Below are 16,083 nucleotides of genomic sequence, written 5' to 3'. Positions count from 1 at the left end.
GTCAGAACATGGCTCTCAAATGTTGATAGGTTGTCAAGAAGTGTCAATGGTGTCTAATGTTACCAACCAATCACCAAAAGCAACAACGGCATAAAAGGAATGGAGCATCATCGTACAAACATTAGTATACTAGATCTGTTTACATATGCCAGTAAGGCTCAAGATGGACCAAAACATCCCTCTGTCTTCTTCAGACCAGAAAGAGAGACAGACAGAAGCTACTTCTTGTCATTAAAACTGCTACAGGCTTTTTTGAAGCCCTTAAAGTAGGCAGACTGGGACTGAAGCTGCATGAAAAATGGGAAGCATGGGACTCAGCACATTCTCACATGCAGCTTCTGGGATGCCACTGCATATACCAATGAGAAGGAGAGGTGATATGCCAGGTACAGCCCCAGCTGCCTAAGCCTTAGATCCTGGAAAAACTGATGTGAGCGAGTACTCAGGAAAGAGATCCCAACTGTTATAAACTGAAGCGGGTCCCTCAACTATACTACACGTTTCCTCACCAAAGGTCAATACTGTCACAAGTCGACTCAAAATGCTCTGATAAGATGGCAACATCTACACTTTCCAGCACCATCTCATGGTGGAAACTAAAAAAAAAAAAAATCAACAGCTGAAAAAATGTGGTTTGTTATTGAAGAGCTACATTAGTTTCTAACAATATTTTAAATACAAGGTTTATAAAATGTAAATTAATTCATGATAGGCACTGATAAAACTCCGCCACACAAGCAAATGCTAATCCATACTGCGATGATTTGTGGCTGAAAAATGGAAGTTTTAAATTACAGTTCCAGTCACTAGCATAAAATAACATATTCTGTACAATGTGAAAAAGTCTCTTATTGATGGAAAGCCTCCAAACGTATCTTTTGCGGATCTTCTGGATGCCTCAAAGTAATGCCATAACGAAGTAATGTCTCAATGTAGGGAGGCCACATAGAATCATCCACTGTAACATAAGGATCATGTGGAGATTGCTTCATTTTATTTATCAAAGCCTGAAATATGGAAATAGAGAGAAATTAGAGCACCTTTTAGTGAATGCCACGTCCTGTTTTTCCAAAGTTTTACATTAGTCATACAGCAAGCTGACTTTATAGAAATATACATTTTTTCTCATTACAGATGACTTGACCTTCTCTCTAATATAACCTCCAGAATGCTATATATATATATATATATATATATATATATATATATATATATATATATATATATATATATATATATACATATATATATATATATATATATATATATATATATATATATACATACACATATATATATATATATATATATACATACATATATATATATATATATATATATATATATATATATATATCTGTCTACACACAGAAAAATAGTATTTAAGCAGTTTTCCCTGTTTCTTGTCTGTACCCAGTTAATCACACTCACTTAACAGTATTCTGATTTTCACTGAAAGCAGACATTATTTCCTTTTAGAATTTGTTACATCATCACAAGGATCATACGGCCTACTGCAACGAGCTCTAGGAAAGCAAGTTGCTCTTCAGTTAAGTGGACCATATAGGCACAATTGATAAGAAACTTGACATCTACAGCTGGCTGAGGCAGTGAGTAAAGCTGGCAGCTGGGGGTTATCTGTAATTAAGATACTTTGAAGGTTATGAAAGCAGCTAATCTGGCTACAATTTCTTGCAAAAACTAGAAGAGCTCACAAATGTTTTTACTTCTATAACTTGACAATCAGGTATGCTGCCTGGTACAGGACTCTTTCCAGCCATAAAGCAAGCCATAAGGAAAAGACAGTGTCAATGACAATTCAGAAACAACATTTAAAGACATAGGACATATCAAGCATTACAAGCAGATGATGTAACAAAGGTTACAGAACAAATAGTGCAACTGAAATATAACATAAGCACATTGCATAATGTTACACTACAAATACCAGTTTAGGAGCTTGCAGCTAAAAAAATAAATAAAAAGGGAACCACTGAAAAAATCTGACACTGCTTCCAAAGATCAAAATAAATCACTAATTCATGACACTGCACTTCAAACTCGACATAGGAAGGGCACTGAAGAAACGGACAGGCAATACAACGCTATATTACAATGTGAAAAGAAATAGCAGGTTTGGCTGAAAAAAGTCATGTCAATATGGTGGCCTAATAGTCTCACTTTGGATGCAGTCAGGTACAACATACGTTTGCAGTGTCTTACCATAGCTCTCCTTTAGAACATTTATTTAAAAAGATAGTATTCATTACAGAAAAGATCAAATATCAGCTAAGCTGAATGTGCATCAGTCTGTAAAACACTGTTGCCCTTTTTCAATATAAATAAACAGCTATAATGGAATGCCCCAAAGTGACTGGTGCTCCAGTTTTGTTTCCAGTTGGAGCTTATTCCGTGTGCAGCCTACATGTTCTCCTCGTGTCCCATATGGGTTTTTGCTTTGGGCTTCAGTTTCTTCCCAAATCCCAACAAGAAGATAAGCTGAAAAACTGCAATCGTTCAGACTGCTGATAGGCATGTGTATGTGCATCCTAAGGTGGACTGGAGTCATATCTGTTATGTATGCATATACAGCTTAGCAGCAGCGATTAACATGTCATGAGATACACTCTTGGTTCTGGAGAAAAAGCTGAAACATAGACTTCATGAAGGCAAAATGTATAGAACACTGGTGACATATTTACTACAATGCAAAAAAATATATATGCAGAAGTAAATAAATATATTTGCTTTAAACGATTTCTGTGGTTCAGATATATAAATGTAATTCTCAGTGGAAAAATGGTTCAACCATATCTTCCTGGAATTCCTATACTTTAAGGAAACAGTAGAAACCTTTTCTGATACGACTTGAGAACTGCAAGTATTGCTGGTGATTTCCCACTGATGAGGAAAGAAATCTCTTTTTTGTCTGTGAGTTGTGCACACTGATAAAGCTACTTTCGGTTTTACCTGTTACATTTTTTCTGTTTTTAGAAATCTAGTTGGCCTGTGGCAGATAGACACTTAAATTACCCAGGCTGCACAGATATACACTTAAATTACCCAGGCTGCACATTTCAGCTGCTTTTTCTTTACTGTTTAATTTGTTTCTTGAGTGATATTTAAATACACAGAGTATATCTGTAGCCTTGTCTTTCTGATAAGACCACAAGCACTGTTGGGGTCTCCTTGCTGGTTATTTTTGCCACCCACTTTCCCATTCCTTGATTTGCTTTTTAAAGTTGTTGATTCTTAAGCTGTCCACCTTACTGTAAATTGAACGTTATAAGCCCCTCCCTTTCTACACTGCTGTTGATATCTTGAATTATTTGCCTTTCCTTGTGTTTATTTTGAAAAAAAAAAATGCATTTTGCCTGTCATTGCCTGTTGAACTGATTTACTTGTTATCTAACTAGCTGTTGGATAAAGCAGTGTATTTTTACACACTAGCAAGCTCTTTTCTGTGTGTTTACATCAAGAGGATAAAGGATTTTCCATCTAGTGGCAGTGCATGGTAGCCTGATCTGTACAGGTTGGGAGAGCACACTAGAGATTCCTACACATAGTTGTTTAATTGACCGACGGGCTTACTAATCAACTTAACTTGTTTTCAGAGCCTTTATGAATTCTGCATAATCGAGTGGCTCTTGGCTCATTTAAACAATGCAAAATACTTTTATTTAATAGGTTCATAGGTAGGTACTAGGCTATCTGCCCGAGGGCATTTATAAGCCTAGCCAGAGTGTGTCGGCTTTCGCCGCCCCATTGATTAATTAACTGATCCTATGTCAAGCAGAGCCAATGAAGTGATCCCAGGGGTGTATTTTCTGTTACCCATCCACTCGTCAAGGTTTCTCTTGAAGAGTGTTAGTGAGGGGCTCTGCCTGATGTAGTTTGGAATTTTGTTCCAAAGCATGGGGAGTCTCTGTGACAGGAATCTATCCCTCCAGCATGTTCTATTTATTGTTGTGGCGAGGTTTAGCTCACTAGAGCGCGTGGCTCGCAGTGACTTGGATTTCTTCTGAGTTGGACATTGCTTTGTAAGTCAGGCAGAGATCACCTCTGAGTAAGCGATATGCCACTGAGTACAGCCAGAGTTTTTTCAGTCGGGCTGCATAGGACATATGTTTGAGGCCAGTAATCCTCTTGGTGAGGTACTTTTGTGGTCTTTCCAGCTGTTGGAAGTGTCTTGTGAGGTACATCCCAAATGGGGCATTGTACTCTATGATGGGTCTAATGAGTGATGAGTAGAGGGGCACTATAAAACCTCCTTATTTCTAGATGCGAACCCTTTAGTAATTAGATGGGCCATATAGAAGGATTTCCTAACTACTTTGGCAATATGATTGTCAAAGGAGAGATTACTATCTACCTGAGTCCCAGACCTCTTATTACCTCTTCTGTATTAAGGGGGCTGCCACCTATGTGGTAATTCGTGGGTGTTTTGTTTTTCCCAAACGGGATGACTATGCATTTTTTGGTATTTAGCTTGAGGCCATGACTTTGACACCAGGTGTCCATCTTAGTAAGGCCCTTTTGGAGGATGTCCATGTCAGCCGGAGAGTCAGTTATGGCTCCCAGTTTGCAGTCATCGACGAACTTCGTTATCCATAGTCCTCGGACTTGGAGCCCGCTATTCGTACCGTGTGATTTCTGTCTGTAAGCCAGTTGGCAACCCATCTCATGTCGTAGGGGTTTATGTTAAGGCTGGTGAGATTTTCTGTAATACCCAAGTGGGGAATGGTGTCGAAAGCCTTGGCGAGGTCAAGGTAGGCTGTGTGAACCACCTTTCCCTTGTCTATGGCCTTGGTGACTGTCTCGAAGAAGTCAACCAGATTTAGTAGGCATGATCTTCCCTTAACAAAGCCAAACTGGGTCAGGTCAAGTGTTTGGAGGTTGCCAATGTCTTTGTTAATGAGTTCCATGATGATGCACTCCACAGCCGCTAGTCAGGCTTATGGGGCGATAGTTACCAGGGTCAGTTGTGGCCCCTCCCTTGTGGAGGAATAACCATTGCTGTGCGCCATTCTATGGGCACATAGCTTGTGGAGAGGCTGAGGATGAACAGTGTGTTTAGGTGGGGGGTTAGTTTGTTCTGTAGTTCGTGCAAGATTTAGCTTGGGACACCATCTGGTACCATTGACGCTGTGTTTTTGGCTTTTGAAAGGGCTGTTTTCACCTGTGCGTCTGTGATTTTTGGGACACTACACTTTTCCAGTATTGTTGTGGGCTTTTTTGGAGGTGAGAGGGGGGTGAAATTTGCACTGAATCTATCTGCCAGGATGTTGGCAATATCAGTAGGTTCAGTACATTTTGTGCTATTTTGCACTAGTTCAGTTTACATCTGCGAGTTGCCACTTAGATTCTTAAAATAGCTAAAGAAGGCTTTGTGGTTATCTTTTGAATCCTTGGCTATTTTTCTTTCGAAGTTAGCCTTGGATCATTTCATGAGGGACCTTAGTTTCTTACTGATACTGATCAGGGATGTCTTTCCTTCTTGGGATTTGCTTTTTTTCTGAACTAGTTTCCTCCTTCTATTGTATAGCCTGTTTATGGCAGAGGTCCACCAAACTGGTTTCCTTCTCCTAGAGGAATGAGTCTTGTTTTGCTAGGGATGGCACTATCCATGCATCCTTGTAGGTGTTCAGAGAGTGCCTTTGTAAAGGTTTCTGCATCTTGGGCAGCGTTATCCTTTAGCATGGGGGCTGTGAAACTTACCACCTCTGTCTTAAGTAAGGTGAAGTTTGCTTTAGAAAAGTTTTTTTACTGTGGTTTCCTTAGTTGGGGATGGTGGTGGGGTGTGGACATCCAGCGTGATTAGTTTATGGTCTGATCTAACCAGTGACGGGTTGACCTCTGGTGTGGAACACCTGTCACCCATGTTGGTAATGACCAGGTCCAATATGTTTTCACCTCTGGTAGGGGAGTTTATCAGCTGATCCAGGGCATTTGAGTTGATGAATTCCAGGAAGCGCTGGGCCTGGGAGTTTGTACTCGAGTAGTTTTCCCAGTGAATGGTAGGGTAATTGAAATCGCCCAATATTAGGGTGATCGGTAGGACCTTCATGTTTTCCAGTGTCTCTAGAAAGGTGGAGTGGTGGTCCTGGGTCATGGAGGGTGATCTGTAGCAGGCCACAATTTGCATTGCAGATTTGCCCGATGTTAGTTGCACATGAATGATCTCAGAGGTATCATGCTGCGCCACTAACCTGGAGGTGTAGGTATCCTTGATGAATATGGATACACCCCTGCTTTTGTGTTTTGGTCCGTGTTCTGTGGTCGAAACGTGTGGTATGAGTTGTAGCCCGGTAGTGCTGGGGTGATCTCTGGAGCCTTGAACCAGGTTTCAGTTACTGCGTACATGTCGACGTTCTCCATACTGAGGAGTGCTTCGAGCGTGTGCATTTTGAGATTTAAACTCCTGGTGTTGAGTAGCATAACCCTCAGCTGTTTGTTAATTGTGCTGTTTATGGAGGTGGGTTTGACTTTTGAGCCTTGCCTGAAAAAGGCACTATGAGGGCAGCAAGAGCCTTGGTCAGTATTCGAAAGCCTAGGGGTGACAGGTGAAAGCCATCTCTTGCGAAGCAACACGGCTTGTCAAGCGTGTCGTTCCAGGCTAACAGACACTGGATCCCCTTTGAATGACACCAGAAGCTTAGCCAATTGTTGAAATTGATTATTTTTTCTTTATACTGAGGTATCACTCTTGGTGAGGGCAGGATGCTACTCAGGGTCAGGGTCATACCAGCCCGGGCTACAAGATCAGAGAGCTCTTCCATGACTCTTTTCATGTAGTCCAGGGAGCTACGTCTCAGGTCATTCACACCAACATGAACAATGACAGAGTCATATTTGTACTTATTCTGGAGTGACCTGAGTGCTTGTGTTATGTGGCAGATTCTGGCTCCCGACAGGCAGCTAACAGTAACCTTCTGCTTGTCCAGCCTAGTGAGTGGGACGTCAGTGTGCCTGACTATAGAGTCACCTATTACTAGTGTGTTAAGTATGTTATTTCACCTTAAGGGCTGTGATTGTGTGGCACACTGATTTTGTGTTTTATGTGTTGTCTGGTTTGTGATGGGAGGTGCAGGTTGTTTGGGTGTCTGCTTTGGAGGTCTCTGATGCTTTTGCAGGTTTTTATTTAGAGCCCCCGAGTATGATTTTGTGTATTTATGGGTAATTTTTGCCAGTGCTGTTTTAGTAGGTCTGTGTGCTGCTGGAGGTGTGGTGCAAGTGTTAACCTTCTCTTCTTGACTGTCTGTTCCAGTCTTGGGTGGAGACGGCTTAGCATCCAGTTTGGCTGTATGATTGCAACTCTCGCATATGTTAGTGTTTTGTGGTAGGAGGAGAGGGTTGTCTGTGTACATGAGGCAGTTGTAACATTGCCTCAGGATACCCAGATTCACCATATTCAGGTGGAGAGTACACCTGAAATTGCCCTTTGGTCATGCCTGAATAGTAGGGTGTGCTGCTTAGTCGCTTGGTTGGTGAGGGGTGAATAAAGAGCCTTGCCCTGCTGGGAAATCAGTGTCAGGGTATATTAGTGCTTGCTATTAGGTCTGAGCAAGGGCTGGGCTGTAGGATGCTTTTTGAGTGCTTAGGTTGAGAGTTAGACTAGTTTCAAGGGAAAAACTGAAGAGGAGACTTAGTGGAGCCGGGAATAATTTAACCATAGCTAACCGGTGCTGCCCAGTGCGGAAAACCGTGCAAACGCAGTTTTTATAGTAGGGAAATGAAAGAGATAGAAATTAGCCCAAAATGGCCAATAAACTACTAACTTCTGGGCTGGAACCACTCCTCCAGGGACAGATAGGTTGCTCAAAGCTCCCCTCTCTCACAGGTGAACAGAGAAACTTCCTTCTATCCAAGTAAGGTATGAGCAACTCAGAAACTGTTATCACAGCCCTGAATTCAGCACTAACCTGAAAACCGGACTATACTAGCTTAGAAAGGCGGGAAACAAGGATTTTTTTTTTTAAAGATAAGGCAAAAACAGTAAAAAAATACACTTAAAACAGCTTTAAAGAGACAATCCCAGAGTTTAAAATTCGGGTCCAAGCTATAGCTAGTTACAGTAATGCCCATTTTACTACGTCACTCACATTCTCACCCACAGTGTTAATTTGCTTTTAAACATCCTGTATATGTTTAGTTGCAATACTGCTTTGGCTCCCAGTGTCAACTACATTTTATTTTTATGTTCCTATCAGGTTGCTATTGCACTTACAACTTTGCTGCATGTTTCCTCACATCACCTCTCCAGAATTAATCATTTAAGCTGGCCAATTTGTGAAGTATCGCTATTTTTCTAGCTGTCTTTTTGATTAATTATTTTCGTATTTATGTGCCCATGTATTATTACTGTGCGGGCAGTTTCACAAATGCCTTCTGCACTGAATGGTCCCATTCTACTGTTTGGATTAAATTCAGTATCTTTCATCCCTCATAATCTGTCCTTTTTTTGCTGTTTTGACCCGCAACTCCCACCAGCCACCATTGCGTTAGACATGGTCCAGACTTCTTGCTCTAAAATGCTCAGAGGACCTGTTGGTAAACTGGAGCAACTCTGCCTTATACTTGCCTTATGATGCATGCATGCACAATCGTTACACCTATCGATATGTTTAGAAATGAAGCACATTGAGATTACACCTGAAATAGGCTTCAATGTTTCAACAGTGCTTACCAACTGCACCTACTGCTAAAAGTTTACTTTTTAGAACGATTGTTCATTGTGGTTAATTTTTATAGTAACCAGAATGAACGCGAGTTCTAAAAAGCAAACTGAATGCACACATCTTATTTCTTCTCGTTGTCATACCTCTCAGTCTCTTAGTACAAGAAATCTGGACAAAGACCGACAACATGGATGGCTCAGTACATAAGGACGTATTTTAAATATTGCTGTTATAAACTTAGAAAGTTGTTAGAATAACAGCAGTTGTTTTAAAGTGCATTTTCTGAAGGATTTTGAAGTCTGAAAAGTACAAGGGACAGTGGATTAAACATTGTGGTAACCTTTTTGATATGGGTTGCAGCACCATGTCTCTTTTGCCCTGTATCCCCCCAACTGCCAGCATTACTTTATGGCTAATCCAAACTTTTTGCTGTAAGGCTCAAAGGCATCTTGGTAAGCAGGAGGAACTCTGCGAGATACTTGCAATATGAGACATGCCTTCCTGGGAATAATGCATGATCGTTACACTTTCTATATTTTGCAGAAATTATCTACAATCAATTAATACATGTAATAGGAAGGAACACCTATTAAGTGCTTGTCAACTGCTACTGCCAGTAAAAAAATTGTTTTTTAGAACGCTCGTTCATTGTGGATCGTTTCTATAGTAACCACAATGACCGAGCATTCTAAAAAAGCAAACTTTTATCGACTGGATCAGTTGGCAAACAATTAATAGCGAAGCATCTGCTGCAATTTTTGCTGTTTCGTCTTTGTTGCATCTTTTTTTTTCACATTAGCAGATTACAGCACGGGCATGACGCTTCTTTTTAAAGATGTTAGACTTGATAAAACAAAAAATATATGCTGCAATGTTACTGTATTGAAATGGGAAGACATACAAAATGGTAGATTCTTCTGGGTTAAACTACCAACATTTTTCTTTTTTGCTAGTGAAAAAAAGCATGGGAGATGCAGCTGGATGTTGCAGTTAGGTGACCTGTACAACGATCCTGAGCTGCTTCGTTGAATGCCTCTCCAATGTAGTTGAGTGAGATAAGTTAGCCTGTTACATGTTTACTCAAAGTATAAGTACACTGGTGTAGGATGGAGGAGTTCTGGCTAGCAGGTTATAGTGTGTTTTGGTGTGGGAGTCCTATAGTGCAACAGGTAACTTCTTTCTAACTAACAGAGGAACCATAGTGAAGTGTGGGACTGTAGTCTGTCAAAGTGGTCACCCACTGAACTTTTTTTTATTTTCATTACTGTGCTAAATTAAAAAAAAAAATCACTCCAATGATTTATGTCATTATCGAATTCCTTATAAGGCACCATGTACATAATTAACTGCCCCCTCCAAGAAACACGTCTGATAGTTGGATTTGATTCAGGCAGCATGTCTTTTACTTTTCCATTTGACTTACTAGACAAATGTTCATCTTTGTATGAGACAGTTTCAATAATAATGGTAACATAAATGAAACCCTGCAAGCATACCTGTGCAATTTATATATAGCACTTTTTATTGCCTGCTGCATAGTTTTTACTGCATTTTATTGCTATTAACTAATCTGCACGGGTAACTGATTTGTTTGCAGTTAAAAGCATTCTGTAGAGTCTCTTTGCTCCTTTATCTGTTTAAAAACTTTCATTTTGTGGCTCACTGCTGTCATAAAGATTTCTGTAGTGTTTACTGTCTAAAGAGTGTAGGTTAATAGCTTTAGTACTGGTCCCCACTCTCCCTCCCTGTTGGCGTCTTGTTGTTATACTTGGTGGCTTTGCAGTTGCCCACCCCTACTGTAAATTTGATCTGGAACACTCCTCCCAGTCTAGTGTTATTAGCTCATTCTACCTAATACAGAGAAAACATCTGAGAAGGCCGCCTGTTCCTCCTTTCTCCCTTTCTAAAAAAAAAAAAAAAAAAAAAAAAAAAATTGCCTGAATCTCCTTGTGTTCTGACTATGCTTCTCAAACAGTTTGGAAATATAGAGTATATTTTAGAGAATTTATTATAACTGTATTTGCCTTAATATTGCTACAACTCAAGTGCTCTAGGTTGCACTGCATCTGAATTGTTTGTGTGTTTTAGCTGCTTTTCTGTATATATAGACTTCTCTGTATTTGTAGACTAGCTACTTATTCTGCTGTATGACTGCCTCTCTTAAATTGTTTTTCAGTTGTGCACTTGCCTTGCTTCATTTAAAAAGTTTTAAATTACTAATTTTGTAGAGTTTTAATTGCATTTACTGTTCAGGACTACACACTGGTGTGTTAGCCTTTTCTGTGTTTATTTACTGTATTATTGCATTGTTTAGCCTGTTTTAACCAAAAAAAAAAAAATATTGTTTGCTCGTTTCCCACCTTTCCTAGCCAGTTTAGATACCAGGCTTTGCTTCTCTCAGGACTTTATTTTCTGTGTTCAGAGCTAGCCAGACCCTGCTGTGGTAGAGGGAAGTCCTACTGCTTACCAGTGGGAGTGGTGAGCATTGTACTACCTATCTAACACTAGAGGAGTGTTTTCCAGCTCTGAAATTCTAATTTTATTAGCCTTTTTGGGCCAATGTCTATCCCTTTCAACTTTCTGGCTTAAAAAAGCCTGTGTTTGCACATTTTTCAAATCGTGCAGCACTGCGGGGCTATGGTTAAACTATTCCAGGTGCCAGAAAGTCTGCTCTTCAAATTTTCCCTTAGAACTAGCTTGTTCCTCAGTAGCAGCACTAAAATCTGAACCCCTGTGACTAGCACTTGCTCTAGAACCTGCTGGAAAGCACAATGAAGCCTGAAACTGATAAAAGCATTTAACTCTCCTTGTCAATAAGGAGAAATTAATCGTAGGCACTAAACAGCCTATAATTGCAAAGTACCTTGCAAAGGTGAGGGAAAACAGCTCTTATACTTTACAAAAAAGTACCTAAACAGGCACGTCCAAGGGTCAGCTTCCAGTGATTTCTCCTGTCCACCTCGTGAATCTGGGCATACTGGGGCAATGCAGCAACTGCCTCATGTACACAGACAACCCTCTCCTCCTACCACCCAACACTACAACCTGCGAGAGATGCACTTACATAGCCAAACTGGAAGCAAAGCTCTCTCCGGCCAAGATTGTGCTAGACAGTCAAGAGGAGAAGGTTAATACCTGCACTACACCTCAAGCAACTCATAGCCCTTCAAAACCCACACTATCAACACCCACACATAGCAACAATAAACCCACATATGCAGAGGCCCTTAACATTAACCAGCCCAAGTAACAAGGACCTCCGAAGCTGAAACGCAAACAAACACCAGTCACAACCAAAGTGACACAGCTCACAACACCAGTGTGCCACCCAACAACAGCCCCTAAGGCAAGACAATGTACCCAACACTTTAGTCATAGGTGACTCTATAGTCAGGCACACTGATATCCCACTCACCAGGCTGAACAAGGAGAAAATTACAGTCAGCTGCCTGTCAGGTGCCAGGATCCGCCACATAACACATGCACTCAAGTCACTCCTCAACGAGTTCAAATACGACTCTGTCATTGTCCATGCTGGAGTGAATGACTTGAGACGTACCTCCCTGGACTACATGAAAAGAGACATGGAAGAGCTCTCGGATCATGTGGCCCAGGCAGGTATGACCCTAGCCCTGAGTAGCATCCTGCCTTCGCCCAGAATGATACCACAGTATAAGGACAAAATGATTGACTTCAACAATTGGCTAAGTTTCTGGTGTCATTCAAAGGGGATCCAGTATCTGTCTGCCTGAGAAGACATGATCGACAAACTGCGATGCTTTGCCAGAGATGGTCTGCACCTGTCACCCTTGGGATTCAGGTTACTGGCTAAAGCTCTTGCCACCCCTAATGTGCCTTTTTTAGGCAAGGTTCAAAGGACAAAACCACCACCGTAACAGATACAAGCATGCAAAATCTGAAGATAGTGCTACTCGATACTAGAAGTCTAAACCTCAAAATGCACTCTCTCTCGGCACTCCTAAAAATGGAGAACATCGATATCTGTGCAGTAACTGAGACCTGGTTCAAGGCTACAGAGAGCACCCCTGCAATTACCAGGCTACAGCTCTTACCACACATTTCGGCCACAAAACCAAGACCGAAACACTAAAGGTGGAGGAGTGTCCATATTCACCAAGGATATTCACACCTCCAGGCTAGTTGCCCAACACAATGTATCTGAAATTCTCCAGGTGCAACTAACACTAGGTAAGACTGCAATCCAAACTGTAGCTTGCTACAGATCCCCCACCATGCCCCAAGATTCTCACTACACCTTTCTAAACATACTGGAAAATATTAAGATACAACCAAACACCCTAATACTGGGTGATTTCAACTACCCTGCCATTAACTGGGAAAACTACTCGGGTACCAACTCCTTTTCCCAATGGTTCTTGGAATTCATAAATTCCAACGCCCTGGATCAACTAATCTATTGTCCCACCAGGGGCTCCAATATCCTAGACCTGGTCATTACCAACATGGGAGATAGATGCTCCACACCAGTGGTCACCCCCTCATTGGTCAGGTCTGACCATAAGCATATCACCCTTGACATCCACATCCCACCCCCACCCCCCAGTAAGGAAACCTCCTTAAAAAACTTCTCCAAAGCCAACTTCATGCTACTGAAGTCAGAAGTGACAAACTTCATGACACCCATGCAGACGGGATCTGAAAGTTCGACTGCAGAATCCGACACTAAGGCACTGTACGAGCACATCCACTCATGCATGAATCGTGCCATCCCAAACAGAACCAAGATGCTCTCCTCCAAAAAAAGGAAGCCAATCTGGTGGTCCCCTGCTATAAACATACTATACAACAGAAGAAAGAAACTGCTGCAGAAAAGAGGAAAATCCCAGAATGCAAAAAACTGCCTCACCAGCCTCAGTAAGAAGCTGAGCTCCCTCATAAAATCCTCAAAAGCTAGTTACAAAAATAGAATTGCCAAAGATTCCAAAGACAACCACAAGGCATTCTATAGTTATCTCAAGAATCTAAATGGCAATGCTCAGATCTGCTCTGAGTTACAAAAGAATGGCATTAAATATACTGATCCCAAGGATATTGCCAATATCCTGGCAGAACGATTTAGTGCCAACTTCACCCCCTAAAGGGCGCATCTCAATACCAAAAGATTGCCAAATTCCGGTAATCACGGCCACACGGGTAGAAACCGCACTCTCCAAAGCTAAAAATACAGCATCCATGGGACCAGATGACATCCCAGGCTGTGTACTACATGGACTACAAAATGAAATGGCACCTCACCTAAGTGTCATGTTTAATCATAGCCTCACCTCAGGCATCGTGCCCACTGAGTGGCGGACAGCTACAGTTATCCCACTCCACAAGGGGGGATCCACCTTGGATCCCGGGAACTACCGTCCCATCAGTCTGACGAGCCTGATCTGCAAGGGCATGGAACGCATTTATCATGGAACTTATAAACAACGACATTGGCAACCTTCAAACACTGGACCCCACCCAGTTTGGGTTTGTGAAGGGCCGATCTTGTCTCCTGAACCTGACTGACTTCTTGTAATCAGTCTCTAGAGCTGTGGACGAGGGTAAGGTGGTCCACACAGCCTATCTGGACCTCGCCAAGGCCTTTGATACCATCCCCCACTCTGGAATCATAGATAAACTTACTAAGTTGGGCATAAATCCCTATGTCACTCGATGGGTTGCCAACTGGCTTACTGACAGAACCCAGACTGTAAAAGTAGCTGACTCCATATCCAGCTCCAGACAAGTGGAGTACCTCAGGGTTCAGTCCTGGGACCACTCTTGTTTGGCATCTACTTCTCTGAAGTACAGGCCAACACTAAGGGACTCTGGCTAACAAAGTTCGCAGATGACTGCAAACTGGGAGCCATTATCGAATCCCCAAATGATGTGAATATTCTACAAAAGGGCCTTACAGAAACAGATGCCTGGTGCCAGAGCCATGGGCTCAAGCTTAATGCCAAGAAATGTATAATTATCCCCTTTGGAAAAAAACATGTACCCATGAATTACCACATAGGTGGCAGTACACTAAACATCGAAAGTGTGATGAGAGACTTAGGGACACAGGTGGACAGTGGTCTCACCTTCGATAACCACATCGCCACAACAGTCAGGAAATCCTTCTATGTGGCACATCTCATCACTAAGGGCTTTTCATCCAGAAAAAAGGAACCCACTGTACTCATCCCTCATTAGATCCATTATAGAGTACAATGCCCCATTTGGTATGTACCTCACAAGACATCTGCAACAGCTGGAAAGGACAGAGAAATACCTCACTAAAAGAATCACAGGCGTAAAGCAGATGCCATATGCTGACAGTCTAAAAAAAACTCCAGCTATACTATGTGGCATATCGTCTACTCAGAGGTGATCTCTGCTTAACATACAAGGCCATGTCAAACCCTGAGCTGTTGGACATGCTCCACTTAAAGAAATCCCAATGACTCAGAGCCACACGCTTCAGGGATCTAAACCTTGTCATCACAATGAACAAAACATGCTGGAGGGATAGGTTCCTGACCCAGAGACTCCCCATACTCTGGAATAGACTGCCCATACATGTCAAGCAGAGTGCCTCCTTGGCCCTCTTCAAAAGGAACATTGATGATTGGATGGGAGAGAGTAAATTCACCCCGGGGATCATGTCAGTCGCCCTGCTAGACAGGGGTCCAGGGAACTAGATATTGTGGGAAGAAATATCCAGGGAATTGTTATGGCTAGGCTTGTATAGGTCCTAGGGCCGATAGCCTAGTACCAACCTATGAACCTATGCATTTGTCAAAGGGGTGGGATGGCAGGCTGGAAACTGTCACCTGGAGATTTTCTGATGTCCTAGCTGTTATAAATGTGTGGCAGTAATTCTCGATGAACTCCATGTTGAGAGATATCGCAACACATGAAGTCTCACAGCCTTGGAGTAACTAGAAAGAGATATGCACCTCTCAGCAATGCTTGCTTAGGGTACTTCTAAAATTTAACACTTTATGTTGAGGGATGGGGTAGGATCTTGTAATTCAATGTACTGTTTTTTAAGGAACTTCTGCTGAGTGTAATGTGATTTTGCTAGAACTTTTTTTCCTAAAATGATTTCTGATGTCTTTACTTTAATTAGCTGCAACATCAGGTGTACATATGAAGGTTCAAGTTATACCCCTTGTCCTTTCAATTGAAAATAACTATCATTTTGTCTTTATATCTGTCTTCACTGAAGGAAGCCCGGTGTACCACAAAACCAATCCAGAGTAGGGATATATTTTTTTTTTGGGGGGGGGGGGGGCATTGTATCTGTCTGTCACTCTCTCCGTCAAATTGTCCACCAGTTATTATATTAATATCATTGACCCCAAAGGTTATTTAATGATGTGTGTTTCATTGAAAGGGGTGA

General features: G+C 41.7%; 1 protein-coding gene across 1 annotated transcript in view; it reads right to left on the bottom strand.

The window, feature by feature from the left end:
* Window positions 1-499: 499 nt before the first annotated feature.
* The window catches only part of CENPK (centromere protein K), an 893,441-nt gene continuing 877,857 nt past the window's right edge, over window positions 500-16,083 (bottom strand). Inside the window, exon 10 of the mRNA XM_044063363.1 lies at window positions 500-1,007. Within this exon, the coding sequence (XP_043919298.1) occupies window positions 849-1,007 (159 nt within the window). The 3' untranslated portion in view covers window positions 500-848. The remainder of the gene's footprint in view (window positions 1,008-16,083) is intronic.

The sequence above is a fragment of the Protopterus annectens genome, chromosome 2.part1 (assembly GCF_019279795.1).
Source record: "Protopterus annectens isolate FY-2018-M chromosome 2.part1, PAN1.0, whole genome shotgun sequence".
Classification (NCBI taxonomy): Eukaryota; Metazoa; Chordata; order Ceratodontiformes; family Protopteridae; genus Protopterus; species Protopterus annectens.
This window is presented reverse-complemented; position numbering and strand designations above follow the sequence as displayed.